The 15,144-nt window shown below is 30.7% G+C and overlaps 1 protein-coding gene across 17 annotated transcripts in view; it reads left to right on the top strand.

Moving 5' to 3' along the window:
- Positions 1–15,144, top strand: part of BAZ2B (bromodomain adjacent to zinc finger domain 2B) — a 294,239-nt gene that overhangs the window by 239,365 nt on the left and 39,730 nt on the right. For 9 of the 17 annotated variants that reach the window (XM_054699766.1, XM_054699764.1, XM_054699769.1 and 6 more), the window contains 7 exons: positions 3,859–3,951; positions 4,058–4,119; positions 7,914–7,979; positions 9,617–9,682; positions 11,045–11,089; positions 11,326–11,358; positions 12,564–12,629. In XM_054699766.1, coding sequence (XP_054555741.1) covers positions 3,859–3,951; positions 4,058–4,119; positions 7,914–7,979; positions 9,617–9,682; positions 11,045–11,089; positions 11,326–11,358; positions 12,564–12,629 — 431 coding nt within the window. The remainder of the gene's footprint in view (positions 1–3,858; positions 3,952–4,057; positions 4,120–7,913; positions 7,980–9,616; positions 9,683–11,044; positions 11,090–11,325; positions 11,359–12,563; positions 12,630–15,144) is intronic. The other 8 variants (XM_054699765.1, XM_054699767.1, XM_054699761.1 and 5 more) reach the window with 2 other exon arrangements.

The following is a 15,144-nucleotide window of genomic DNA, read 5'->3' as shown; positions in this document are numbered from 1 at the left end:
CATGTTTATAGCCTATACATTTCAAATTGGTTTGTATTCTATTAGAGTTCTTCCTGTATATATACATACATACATATATGTAAACCTGTATTTCAATGTAAAAATAAAGATTGAATAATAAAAATTGACTTAAAAGGCTAACACAATTTTACTTTGTTTCATGGGCATTTTCTGGAGGAGAAGCCTGACTGATTTCTATTATAAATACCGTCATAATATTGATTTCTTTGTAACTGCTTTGCTTTTATTATAAGACACATATCCATGACAAAAGCTCATAGAACAGAATGCTTTCAAATAAAAGACACTCATTCTACTCTCTTTAAAAGACACTCAGAAATGGAATCATTATTAGCAGTTTTCTAGTTAGTCTATCCAGAAATGTTTGCATACACTCCTATACACATACTCATATGTGTATAAAAAATTTATGTATACATCTGTACATAATATATTCTTTTTGATTTCTAAAATAAAAAATACTATCCAGCTTGAAATTTTTCTGCTTAATTTATCTTGAGCATCTTTCCATATTGTACTTATAAATCAACTTTATGCTCTTAATGGCTGAATATTAAATAACAGTCTGTGTATGGCATTTACTAGTCTTCATTTATTCAGCCTCTTTGGATAACTGTTTCAGCTATTTCTTGATCTTTACTATAAAAAACAGTGCTGAGATATGACTATCTGAGGTATCAGTATCAGCAGTATAAAATCCTAGGATAGTATCTCTGAATCAAAGGCTGTGTGTATTTTTCAGTTTGAGGAGACAGCAGGTAAAAAGGTCTCCAAAAAGGTTGCACCAATTCATACTTCCACCAATGGCATGTATGTTAACTGCCTGGCATATAACTTAATGTTATATAATTGTTTCTCTGCCTTAGTATTTTAAATATTTTTTAATATAATTTGACTTGGTTTCTATTAAGGATTTCGTCTGCACTGAATATTTACTAGTGAAGGTTTAAAAAAACAAATATATTAACAGACATAAATGTATATGATGAGTTTTTAAGTTAGTATTTTCAGTAAACCACTGACTTTGCTGAAGAACGTATGATACTGGGGAATGTGCATTACTTGCTTAAAATTAAAGAATTTGAAATTTACTGATTCCCAGAGGTTTGAGTCTTCATGCATGTTTTGCATAGCTAATACAAATATCATTGGTATGAATAGTATCTAAAATATCAACTTATCATTTGCAAAAATTAAATTTTATTTCACAGACATTAATCATTCAACTTTTACTCTATATTTTACAGCCTATAGGTTTCAGATTAGTTTGTATTCTGTTAGAGTTCTTTCTTATTATATTATGTTGCTTTTTGTGTACATAATGTTCTTCTTAGCTTGTATATGAATATTAAACATGTAAAAATATATAAGTTTATTACTACTTATAAGTATATGGAATATAATATGCATGTTTTTTCTTGAGAAAGAATGGTTATAGGAATTAATCACTTGTTTATCCTAGTTTTTAAAAAGATTTATTTATTTATGCATACAAGAACTGGGGTGTAGACCAGAGGTGCGGGGGTGTGAGGATTCACCGGAGAGAGTGGGGAGCAGAACAGGTATATCTAGTGAAATACACTGCTGAGGGGAGCAGTGAGCGAGACAGGGGAGGTCTTCTGTGCCATGTGGGTTGCTTCCTGGCCTTCTGGGGATCGAACTCGTGCTGCAGTGCCTGGCAATAGCTTGATAGCGCTGTCTTTAACCCGTGCGCCACCAGTCAGGCCCTATTATCCTATTTATTTCTGAAAGACATCTTATTAAAGGCTGGAGTTATGTGAGGGGATTTAGAAGATTCTGCTATGTGTTATCTCACTGTGATTCAACTAGAATGAAAAGCTGAACATAATTTAAAGAAAAGTTCATAATCCTAAAATAAATGTACATCCAAGCATTATGAAATGAAAGTGCTCTAATTTCTCAGAGAATACAAATAAGAATCTGAGATATGAAAAAAAATTAACCTATATAAGTAAACCTGTGTGTAATTCGCTAGTATTATTAATATCTCAAGTTTTCTAAAATATTAAGTAGCACCTGTCTGTTTCATACAGCACAGAATGTAAGATGCCATAGCCTGTCAATACATACTGTCCTTCAGGTATATTATTATTATCAATTATTTTTATCAATGCAAGCCAGTTGTTAGCTTTTTATTTCTCAGAGGACTTAGTAAACAGGACATCCTTTATATGACTCAGAAAATTTTGATAATATTTATAACCTAATGTTGAAAATTATTGGAAAAATACTTTAGTATCAGCTACCATTAAAATTTTTCATTAACATTTTCAGTTTATTAGATAAAATTAGACCCTTTTACTTCCAATTCCCTTTTTTTCTCTCTTGATAATAGAGAATCAGGCATAGTAAACAACTTCATCTCAGCTATCACGCTGACATAAAGTTAAGTTCTCCTCTAAAACCTCAAGGCTTCCTGATTTCTTAAAAATCCTAGAGGAATTTGGAAGTTGTACCATATATATTGTGAGTCCAAAAGACCTTGTTTTAGATCTTGCCTCTGCTATTATCAGCCTTAATTACTTTATTTGTTAGTTGGTCATAATGCTACCTATCTCATGAAGTTGCTATGAAGATTAAATAAGATTGTGTGGATTTAATACAGTTCAATAAATGGTTGATATTATTAGAGCACAAATGATTCACATGTTACCCAATCATATTTTTTATTGATGAATATAATATATAGGTTTTTAAAAAACTCTTCTACTACACAGTTTAAAACAATGTGTACGGTAAAGCAGTCTTTTCTAAAGTGATATACCACTTTAATAGAAGTATACTTACCAAATTAGCCAGCAGAAAAAGGCATGACATTACATGCTTTCTGTTACCTAGTGCCACAGTGATGCTGGGAAACAGCCAACCACAAACCCTCAGTGGTGTACTAAGCATTAATTGTTTGTACAGATAGAATCAGCTGGAGCTAAGTTAGGCATCTCTGTTGATGTCAGCTGGACTTGTTCAGATGTGTGGAGTCAGCTAGCTGCAAGTATCCCACACTCCAGCAGTCTAGCCCAAACATGTCCTCATGGTAATGGGCAAAGCACAGGAGAAAAGTTGAAAGAATACAAAAACACTTTTAATCTTCTACTTGCATCACTACTGCTAACATCCTTTTGGCCAAAGAAGATCACGTGGCTCAGAAACATGGAAGTAGAAAATATTTTCCACCTCTTCATGAGAGGAACAGCAACATCACATAACAAATTGCATGGGTAGAGACACAAATGTAGAATTGGGCCATTAATTATGGCAACCTAACATGGCTTCATACATTTGTCCTTAAAAACTTATGAGAACTAGGTTGTCTTTAAAACTCATTAACATTCTATGATGTTTTTATTTAGGAGGTTTAATCCCTCTCCTTCATAAAAAAAAATCACTAGATTCAGGAACTTTTCCTTTATTCAGATGATTGAAATACTAAGCTTGGGGAACTTTGTGTTAGCTTATTTGGATTTTTAAAATATATTTCATTACTTTTAAGAGTGAAGCTACATATTAACAGCTACTTTCATACTAGGTAGGAATTACATGAAATGTGAAAAAATTTACTTAAACTAGTCTCTATGTTGAGAATTAAGAGAAGCATCATTTAATATAGGATTCATATTTGATGAAATAGTTTAGAAGCTCCTAGGAAAAATGTACACGACATCTGCCACATCATTCTCCAACATGGTATCTAGCCTTAGGAAATTTTCTTAAAAATGACATTCTTTATTATGATGTCAATTTCACATGTCATTATTTTTTAAGTTAGCAGTTCTCTAAAGTTATTAATAATATGCTTTGAAATTTTTTGTTTTTCAGAAATAGCCAGGCAAGCAGCCCAAATAAAGCTTTTAAGAAAACTTCAAAAGCAAGAACAGGCTCGGGTTGCCAAAGAAGCTAAAAAACAACAAGGTGAGTGATTTAAATGAAAACATAAACTTCCAAAGTAAGTATGGGAGAATTCACAGGAGACTTCTCATTTCTTTTCTGATGTCTATGCTTTGGTTTTTCATCATAGCAATAATGGCTGCTGAGGAGAAGCGAAAGCAAAAAGAACAGATAAAGATTATGAAACAACAGGTACGTTTATGCATTGGTCCTGATTTTTAGAACATGCATTATTTTAACATCTATTTGTGTGTTATAAATACATATTCATTTTCATTTTATTTTATTTTTAAAGTTTTTATTTCATTTTGATTTTTGAAATGACTGTATTTCACTTTAATGTTATATGACTTATTTAGAAAGCTTTCATCTTATACTAGTTAAAATTCACGTCATTTTTAAGCCAAGTCTTCCACTTCCAAGTTTTTAAGGAAATGATTACTAAGCAGTAAATTTGTATAAGTATTTTTAACATCCTGATAGACTATGAACATAAGTTATCTTCGTAAACAACATTCAAAGTATAATGTATCAGTAAATAAAGGACATTACTAATATTTTTAAATTTTATAAGAAAAGTTTGTTGTTCTAAAATATGTAAGATACTAGTGAAAAATTAATTTCAAAATCTATAGGATAGTTTTTCCCCCATATACTTCTGGATAATTTCATAATTACTGAAAAATGACTGGTGCAAATAATGAAGGCATTATTTCAGCATTCCCAGGATTCTCTGTTATAATATTATAACAGTATTCCTCCCTGATGTAGTTTTAAAAATTAAGTATAGGTAGATGAAGTGATTTTAATATTCATATTGGCAAAGTATGTCATGACAAGATATGTATCTTTTTTTTAATGATGCATGAATTACTCTCTTCATGTAACCATTAAAACAGAAAGGAAATGGAAGAAACTACTATCTTTAAACATTTTTAAACAAGTAATCATTTCTGAGTGTGAAATGAAGTCAATTGTGTTCTTATAGAAATAACTGCTAATAAACAGATTGGGTAGGATTTGATGTTATTGCTAAGTAAGGTTCCTTCTAGTATTAACTAAAGCAGTATAATTAAAAAGTTGATATAGAATTTGGATTTAGAATTTAGAGTTTGTAGTCAGGTAGCCTAGAGTTAATTTATTTCATTGATGTAACATTGGTTTGTATGGTTGTGTATAGTTTAAAGATCTAGGTTCATGACTAGAGTTAAATATTAACTCTGCTACATAGTAATTTTGTGAACTTAGATGAGTTAATTAACCTCTAAATTGCTATTTCCTCTATTATAAAAGAAAATAACTGCATTTTTTGAAGCTTTTTGAGATTGAATGTAAAGTACCTGCCACAGTGCCTGGCACAAAACAAATGTTCATTTTTTAAAAGATAGATATAAAACACCAAATGTATGCTAGTCTTTTACTATAACTTAGTCATTGTAAACTTGTATTCCTTTCTCAGTTTCTTAAGAGTGACCACTAAAGATATTAGCAGTCTTTTATTAGACATTAGTCTAATAATAAATGCATTTATTAAAATAAAGGTTTACTGCATGTTACCCATATAGGTAAAACAAGTTCATATTTCATTTTAAATGAAATAGTATTGTTTCTGTTGCACATTTTTATAGCTTATCTACTTTCCTAATGGCTAGAGAGTGATCCATCAAATGCCAGCAACACTCTAAATTCAGCTTTGTGATTTCTTAGTCTTCAAGTGGCTGCAAGCTAAGTGTACATAGTCTTTGTTGCTTATCAGTAAAGCGTTGAGTTCCAAGGTTCCAGCAACATTAATGCAAATAAGCTGATCTTAGAGAGTCATCAAGATATTTATCTGAGGCTAGTCTCAAAGTACCACCTGACTTTCCTTATTGCCTAAGTATACCTTACATCTACTCACATAGTGGGAAACATAATACTTATTTTAAAGTAAGCATTAGATCTAGAAAAGAAAGTTGCACGTACTCATCCTCTGGGTTATTTTTTTCCACCTAGTAGTCCAAACATATCTCCAGAGTATCCCAGGCAATTTTCTGTAGCTCTCAGAAACATTGTTATGAAGCAGAAGGAGCAAAGGCTTTGTAATCTGACCAGAGCTCCATATTTACTATCAATATTTTTTTTTTTAGCAAAATATTTACCCTCCAACAACTTTACTTTTTTTCTTAATTAAAAAGAAGACAATTTCAATTCATATGTTGTTTTATTTTATGAAAAATATGATATTTTGTATAAAGTGTTCAGTGATATTTGATATAAAGTTCAGTGATTGGGTGCTGAATATTATAAGGTTAACTATATTATAATAAGTTATAAATAAGATTTATCTCCACTAATGCTAATCATAGAATGACAAAATATGTGTACATATATAAAAATCACTCTGTACTATTAAAAACAAGCACTAGAGTGAATGTATTTACTTCCAAGATTCCATAACTATCTCTGTGCTTAAGAGAATAATGAATGACTTATTAACTTGAGAACATATCACTTTATATCCTTGTGATTGACAAAAGCAGAAAAATTAAATCAATAGTATGCTTAAGTTGGATTCCAGCTCTAAAGAAATAATTGCTTCAAATATACATCAAGTACAACCTTATCAAAAACTTGGAAATGAAACAAAAGATTTATCTGTGTTTTTATTTTTTGCAAGCTATAGTTAATACTCCAAACCAAGACAGGAACATCAACAGCAAAATAATAGAATGTGATCAATCTTCTTAAATAAAAGTAATAATTCTAGAAATTTCATTTATATTGTAGTAGACCTCTGCAAGGAATTAGCATCGTGTTCAAAAATGAAATGTTTAAAAACATATTAAAATATAGCTACAAAAGTTGCAGCAAACATTCAGAAATTGGAGTGAGAATTGTAATATACAGCAGCATAAAATGTGTTGGGCTGGAAATCCTAGCTTAAATACAATTTGCAAGTATAAAAATTTCAGTGTTTTTTTTGAAAACTGCATTTTTTTCTCCTCAGTACCAATTTTGAGCTTTCAAAGGGATTTATGAACATGAAATTGTTAATGATGTGCACATAGCATGAGACAATTTTTTAAAATCAAAATGTAAAGTCTTATCACACCTTAGATCACTTAAATTCTAAAACAATAACAAGTACGTTAAATTTGTAAACACCAGTTATTTCATGAAAATCTCTAGAATGTCAACATATAAAATCCCTAGAATGTCAACATTTCCTAGAATGTCAACATATAATTAATCTATTTTTAAATAATGTTAGGTTATTTCTGAATTTGGCTAATTGTAGTTAAAAGCAATGTCATATTGTCATGTTATTCATGTGAATTTAAAAATTTAAAAATTGAATTAAAAAATTGTCTTATGGAAATTGTTGTTTATCCATTACTATTCTTTGTCACTATATATATTTCTAAACATTTTCAGTAAGTTGTAAGTGGCATTTAACATTAGTTGAATAGATTGCATATTTATCACCACAATAAATGTATTTAGCATCTATTGCCAAGTGTCGTTAGAAAAATTGTTTTTATTGTGATGAAATCTTTTTAAGGTCTACTCTCAGCAAATGTGCAATGCAATATTAACTATAGTTACCCTACTGTACATTACATTCCCCCTACTTATTTTATAACTTCTGATATACTATTTTTCTACTATAATGTCCTACATTTATTTCAATTATTTCAAAGTAAGTAGTATTTATATTTCAACTATTTATAATACTCTGCAGGCTTAAATGAATTTAATCAAATTATTTTACCTGGTTTCTGTACACTTTCTTAGCATTTGTATTTTACAGATTGTTTTGAGATTCTATAAAATTATATTAAGACTTGAATATATATTTGTAATGTTAAAGTTAATAATTATTTTATATTCAACATGGACAACTTTTGGTGATTCTATACTTCTATCTTAATTTATTCGATTCCTCTTAAATACTTTTCACCTAGAAATTTAGTTTATCAACAAAATTATCTTAATTTTCCCTACAGGAAAAAATTAAGAGAATACAACAAATCAGAATGGAAAAAGAACTTCGAGCCCAGCAAATTCTAGAGGTAGCATTCTTAAATTTGATATAACTAAAATAAAATAGTTATACATTTTACAATCCAAAAAAAATAAATTCATGTATATTTTCTCACACTTACATAGATTACTGTGTCCATGAAATTCTTTTTAAAAACAATGCGTAGAGTAAGACCTTAACAAGCAATCTCTAATCCTAACAGTAAAAACCCAAGAAAAAAGACAAATGAAGTAACAGGGAAACTTCTAAGTTGCCAATATAGTTGTTTTGAAATTCACGTGTTAAAACTTGTATTCTTTACTTTCAGGAAAGTTATTAGGACTTATAGTCAGATATTTGCTTTTAATTTAAACATTTTAAATTTAGAAATAAAACGTTTTAAAAGCAAAAGTAAAACTTAAATGTCAAAACATTTATTTAATTTAAGCTTGGTTTTCTGGTTTCTTCTATGCTCTTCTTCCCAGCAAGTTGATAGAATAGGGCCAGAGGACATAATTTGGCAACAGCAGAAGTAATAACCAAAGATAGCTAGGAAAAATACAGAGATGCTCCAACCAACATATACAGGAATTCAAAATCCTTTCAACAATGTGTAATCTTTTTGTTGAATAGCTAGCAGTTTTTAATACCTTGATAGCCAAACAACATTATTGTTTTGAACTCTGCAGTATAACATCAGTTGTTCAGAATAAAGTCATCAAGAAAAAATCAAATTATGTTTAGTGTACTATGTATAGTAGGCATGTGTCTCAAAATTGTTTCCATCCAAAACAGTGAAAATGAACTTTTCATGTTTAAAATTATTATAACCACTCAGTTATTCAATAAACTATTTATTTGCTATATAGAACACTTGTTCCCTGAGGGCTTCAGACAGCTGAGGTTTTTTTTATTGTAGATTTTTTTTCTTTCTAAAGATATACATATGTTCTCTTATCTATTTCAAACCCCTCTCTCCCACTGAAAATATCTTTGTCTCACAGTGAATTGACAGTACCTACCAGATACTTATAAAACTACTGGATAATGACTTTTAAGTAAAAAGAGCTCAAATTTAGTAGTGTTATCTTGATATGTACTCCATGAAATATTTTGGGATTCCATTGTATTTTTTAAAACCTTGAATTTAATGCATGTATACAGCTATGAAAAATTAGATTTATTATGTTTCTTAATATTTAAATCAACTGAATAAGGGATTTCTTTAGTTCATATTTTAAAAGTATTAAAAACATAATGTCAAATATAGTGGACATATGCATTTGTATTACTGATTTAAATTAAGTTATTTATTAGTTAAAATCTATCCTGTAAAAATTATTTTACAGTCATCTTTACTTTTGAAAAGCAGGAAAAAAAAACATGACAAAATAATTTTTCCTGCGATTAAGGTTTACGGTAAAATAAACTCAGTTATTTCAAACTTTTAAGTTTGAACAAGAAAAACTAACTTTTTAAAAATGTATCTCAATGTTGACCTATCGATTAGAAATGAAATTAGTATGTTAAATACAATATAAATTGGTCGAAAATCTGTTATTGTCTACATATATGTTACATATTGTTTTGTACCTGTGAGGCATGTAGCTCCATTTCAAGTCTGAGATTATTTTCAAGTTGTAGTGGTACTGTTGCATGACTTTGAGACCTGTTTTGCATGCACAGGCTAAAAAGAAAAAGAAGGAAGAAGCGGCAAATGCCAAATTATTGGAGGCCGAGAAACGAATAAAGGTTAGTTTAGATGAGAATCAGAGTTTTTATTTTTCCAAAATAAAAACTATGATTTTATAACAGTATCAATTATATGAACAATAGCTGTACTCAAAATATGACCATCTAAAAAAATATTTAGCACAGATCCAACATGTGTATAATGTGTGCTTTTATTGTATGTATATTGTGTATATATATTTTTTTATTTCATTATACAGGTTTCATGTGATTCTTTGAGCTCTTTAAATAGCTGAAAATCAGAAATGGAAACTATTACATAAAACCTGTATATACTTTTGCTGAATAAGAATGATCTCCCCAAAGCTGTTTTATGTTGTTATGTTTATGTTTCAAACCGTGTCTCAAATCTGATTCTCCTTTTAAATTAGAACTTTTGTTAATATTCAGCCCTTGTCTTAACTCTTAAAAATGAAAAGCCTACAGAAACATAAACTTGTATTTACCAATAATAAAATTAGCCTTTACTAATTACTGTAACTTCAAGTGTTTGGGAATGTTTTGATTTTTATTTTGTTGCATGAAGCATAAAAGAGTTGGGGACCCCTGTGTACCTTCCCCCACCCTCACAACATTTTATGATTATCACTAAACAGTTATCAGAAAAGTGAAAGTAAAGCTTTTACTTTTTCTGGTAATTGATTACTGAAAAAAGTCAGCTGAATGATCCCCCTGGTTCTGGAAAGAGCCACAACTATATCTTATAATGCCCTGAAGTATATATTTTCTACATAGGTTCTCTTTATTTGTTCTTTAGATTTCTACTCTTTTTAGTGCTGCCTTTAATATTAATTTCATCTGGATTTTATCTTTTAAAAAAATATTTAAATTGGTGACTTTCATAGAATTGTTTGCATTAAGCCCTGCACCTTTGGGATGGTGCCCTGAATCTTAGGTGAACATGAAACTGATCCCATAGTCTTGTGTCACATTTATTCATACAGAATATATAGAAATTATACAAATGTTAATTACAGAGTTTGTATGGACATTTATGTTCAGAATGAAATCAATTCAATCAGCTAGATTTGAAGATTTTGCCATAATGTATTAAATAAAATAAATATGCCATTTGTATCTAATACACTCTAATCATCTATCCAGTTGGTTCTGTGAATATGCCTTTGTAGTGTGCTGTTAGGTCATTGCATTTTAATTTGAAATGTTTACTGTTACGCTGTTTTTGTATAGGTATTGGAAGCAAATGAAATTGCATTTACAAATAGAAGAGATTTAATATTTGCAATTTCAAATGGTTTACCCTAACAGAAGACTAGACTATCAGAAAAGGAGTCTTTAATACTAGTAACATGTTCTGAATCTTACCCAAAAATCATAAATTAAAAGTTTCTTATTTTTAAGGAAAAAGAAATGAGAAGACAACAAGCTGTTCTTCTGAAACATCAGGTCTGTATACATATAGTTATACAATTTTTGAAATGTGCATTTTATTTTTCTTAAATCGGGGGAAAATCTTCCAAATATTTTCTTAAAAATTTCCAATAAGATTCCTGCTTAAGTTTTTCCTTCATCTTACAGTTTATTGCCTTGCTTTGGTATTGGTGTCTTTTGGGGGGTTTAAAAATTGGTTTCATGACTCTGTGATTTCTGTTTCATAATGTTGTGCCAACTCTTTCTACCAGGAGTTGGAGAGGCATAGACTAGATATGGTATGGGTATGTTTATTTTTGTACATCTAACACCGCATTGTGATTTGGTTGTGATATGGTTGTCATAGCAATGCATAAAGTGTAGCACTGGCTGCTGTCATATTACATACTGCTGCATGGCTTTACAGCACAGTGCATTGCATACATCTGCTTGTCTGTCTATAAAGAAATATGATACATCTCCAAGATTTGAATGTATAAGCCTCATTGAATGTATAAGCCTCATCTGAGGCTACTCTCTAAAATTTTACATTACTGATGTCACAATGAAAGCTGGATCTCTATACAATTAGATACAATTATGAGCCATATTCTCCCATCATTCTAGATGCAAAACTGCCATTGAATACAATGGGAATTTTGAGTTAGGTGATGAGAGGATATGAAATATATTTTAGTGTTATAGACAAATTTTAGAAATATCCCTTTGGGGGAACCAAATATACCGTAAAGATTTGATTAAATATTACAATATGTGAGTTTTTCACTTTAAAATGAGATTATCAAACTGAGCTAGTTCTTACTTTATTTTATATTGTATCTTTTAGCCCTTGGTGCAGCTTTTGTGACTTTAATGGCTCATCAAGAGGTAGACATCAGTAAATAGGAATATACCATTTCATTGGTGTTGGTATATGAACCACAACTAGTTTGACAAAATTGGTATAAAGCCATTAGAAAAGCTTTCAAATTTATTGGTGGCTTATTGGATTTACAAAATGACAGTATACTTGAAATAAAAATAACTAATTCTAAAACTGTGAAGTGTAGTGATTATATTTCAATTTTCTGCCTGATCTAAAAATTTATGAACAATAAAACCTTTAGTTTAATTGGCTACAGTGAGAATTTGTGGTTTTTCTAATAGCAGATGTAAGGTAACTGACCTGTTCCAGCCAACCATTATGCTTTTTGTTCTGCCAGCTTTTGAAGGAGCATCACAACTGACCATAAGTAAATCTTGTATGCTTCTGTTTACACTGTCTCCATGTTCATTGCTTTACCTTTTTGCTTTTGATTGTTCTTGTATTTGCTTTCTAAACCTAAACTAAAACATGCACAGACTGGCCATTTTTGTCTTATATCTAGTATTTACTGTGACTTGTCTATAAATGCTAAACATGCTATACTGGATTTTTTTGTTTTTCTATTTGAAAATTAAACTATTAACTATGGTTGAATTATTTTCCTAATTTTATCTGGCCTAATAGGAACGAGAGAGAAGGCGACAACATATGATGCTTATGAAAGCTATGGAAGCTCGCAAAAAAGCAGAAGTAAGTATATATTTCTAGGAAGATATTACCTTCTCATAAATTAGTATTTTTTTAAGACTTTGGCTCTTCTAAATATAAATTTTTCAGCGTACCATTTACTGGCTTTCTTAAAGATTGGAGATAGTTACTAAGTGTTGGTACATAAAAGAATGTAGGAAGAGTTCCAATCTGTGTGTTAATTTTCTTGGCTAAGCTTTTAAAGTTATCTTTTAATGTAGTAAGTGGTATTCGCTGGGTAGATGTAGCTATTTATTACTGTAACCAAAGTTCCACAATATTACAGCATGTGTAGACAAGTCCTTTGTTGTCAGTGTTCAAACACTAACCAGTTTAACCATGGACTTCTCCCCTCAAAATTATTCTGTGTAGCATTATACATTTAAAACTAGACCTGAGTATTTCCCTTAAAATAGACTTTTAATAGATTTTTCACAATATGAAAATCATTGACGTGAGTCCAAATGAACTGTAATTCAAAATAAACTTTGAAATTTAATAGAAATAAGTTAAAGACTAAATGTATGTTACAAAAGAATGTGTTCTTCATTAAAACAATTGAATTGGAGTTATGACCAATAGAAACAGGGCTTTGGAGTTTGAGATACTCAGATTCCTATGGTGGCTCTGAAACAACTTGCTTTACTTCTTTAAGATAAAGTTTTCTACCTCCTAGAATTATAGGATCATCAAGTGAGATGAGCATTTAATATATGAGAATTAATGAAAATGACACTCTTTAACCTTGTATTTCAGTATTTGGGCTTCAGCTCTGGCTTAAACTATCATGTAGAGATTTCTGATGTGTAGAGACACTATTTGTATTGTTTAGGAATGTTGATGTTGTAACCAAGTTACCTGGATTTGAATTCTAGTTTCAATACTTTGCAGTGATATTACCTTGGACAAGTTACTCATCCTCTCTGTGATTCTATTTTCATCTAAAAAGAAAAGATGATTCTAATTCCTATCTCATAGGGTTTGTCGTGACAATTATAAATGGGTGTGTATCTGTATGTCTACAAAGTTCTTGGTACAATGTCTGGCATCACATAGTGCTTAAAGTCGCTTTTTACTCTACATGTGTTTGCTACATAGAGTGACCTAGTAAGATGTATAGCCAGGGTTGGGAACTAATAACATCAATAACCTCTAAAGCCTCTCCTAGTAATCTCTTTCTGTGACTCTCCTAAACTTTATGTAAGTTTTGCCCTGATGTCTTTATTGTTATCTTCTTCCCCAACCCCCAAAATTATCCAGGTTCATTGATACCCTCTACATCTAACATAATGGCATCTATATGTGCATTTGTAATGATGGTCTCTGAAAAGTGACAGTGAGGGAAAGAGAGGTAATAAATTCCAAGAATTGGTATCACTTCTATTTCTGTTCCCTTCTGAAAGCAATCTAGTGCAGAAGAGTAGAGGAAGAAGTTAATTAAAATCCTAAAAGCTTAACCTGGTTTCTGCCTATCTGGAGAAAAAGGAACTGAGGGCACAACTGAGGAAGTAACTAAGGAAAAAAGATCTGGAAATTCCCTCATAAAAAAAGTTCTTCGCCACCAACTGTGTTTCTTACCAGAAGGACTAAGAACCAAGTCTCATCATTCTGACTTTTTTCTGGTAGGGAGGAAAGCTAAAAGAGATTATCTCCAGACAAGCTAGTATTTAGTAAAAGGGGACACCCAAGAAAATTGTGATAATAAGGCCATTTGAGGGAGTGAATGCCCGGGATAAGAATCCCAAAAGTGCAAAAGACCATGATTTGTCCACTGGTATATCCTATTTGTTCCGCACGGGCTGGGACGAGAATGAGTAAAGTTGCTGAAGAGAGGTAGATAGGATCTAGGTTGAGTGGGAAGTAGATGCCACAGGATAAATGAAGATAATTAAAATTAAATGGACCTTTGACTAGAAGGAGTAAATAAGATACAGTGATTCCAATAAAGTTTAGAAAGGGATATTAGAAGCCAGACACAGTGCACTGTGTGCACTCATGCATGCAGGGGCACGTTCTCTCTCTCTCTCTCTCTCTCTCTCTCTCTCTCTCTCTCTCTCTCTCACCCTCTCGCTCTCTTTCTCTCATTATAAGGCATATGCTTTTACTAATAATCCATACATAAGCTTGTACTTCATTGAGTATTATCAAAATATTCCTATATGTACTTGTCCATCTTGTTATACAAGATACAACAATCTTGTATACAAGATACAACTATGTTATGCCAATAATGGGCATATCTTGGCTTCCTATTATGTTTCCTATTACCTTATAATAACCAAAATCTGTATTTTTTTCTATTTCTATTAAAAGAGCAAGTGTTATTGTGAAGTTAAGGCCATGTGATACTTAGGCAGGACCAGTTCAAAATTCTGAATCAGACTATGTGCGACCCTTGATTCAAAACTTTAATATCTTTAGACATTTAGTTAGTAGAATATTAAGAAAAATAGGATGGATGTTCCCTTAGATATTTAATTATTAGACTATTGAGAAAGAAAAATAGGCTAGACAAAAT

The sequence above is a fragment of the Talpa occidentalis genome, unplaced genomic scaffold (genome assembly GCF_014898055.3).
Source record: "Talpa occidentalis isolate TD23 unplaced genomic scaffold, MPIMG_talOcc4v2.1 talOcc4.3, whole genome shotgun sequence".
Taxonomy (NCBI): Eukaryota; Metazoa; Chordata; class Mammalia; order Eulipotyphla; family Talpidae; genus Talpa; species Talpa occidentalis.
The sequence above is the reverse complement of the archived record's forward strand: the minus strand, read 5'-3'. Positions and strand labels throughout refer to the sequence as shown.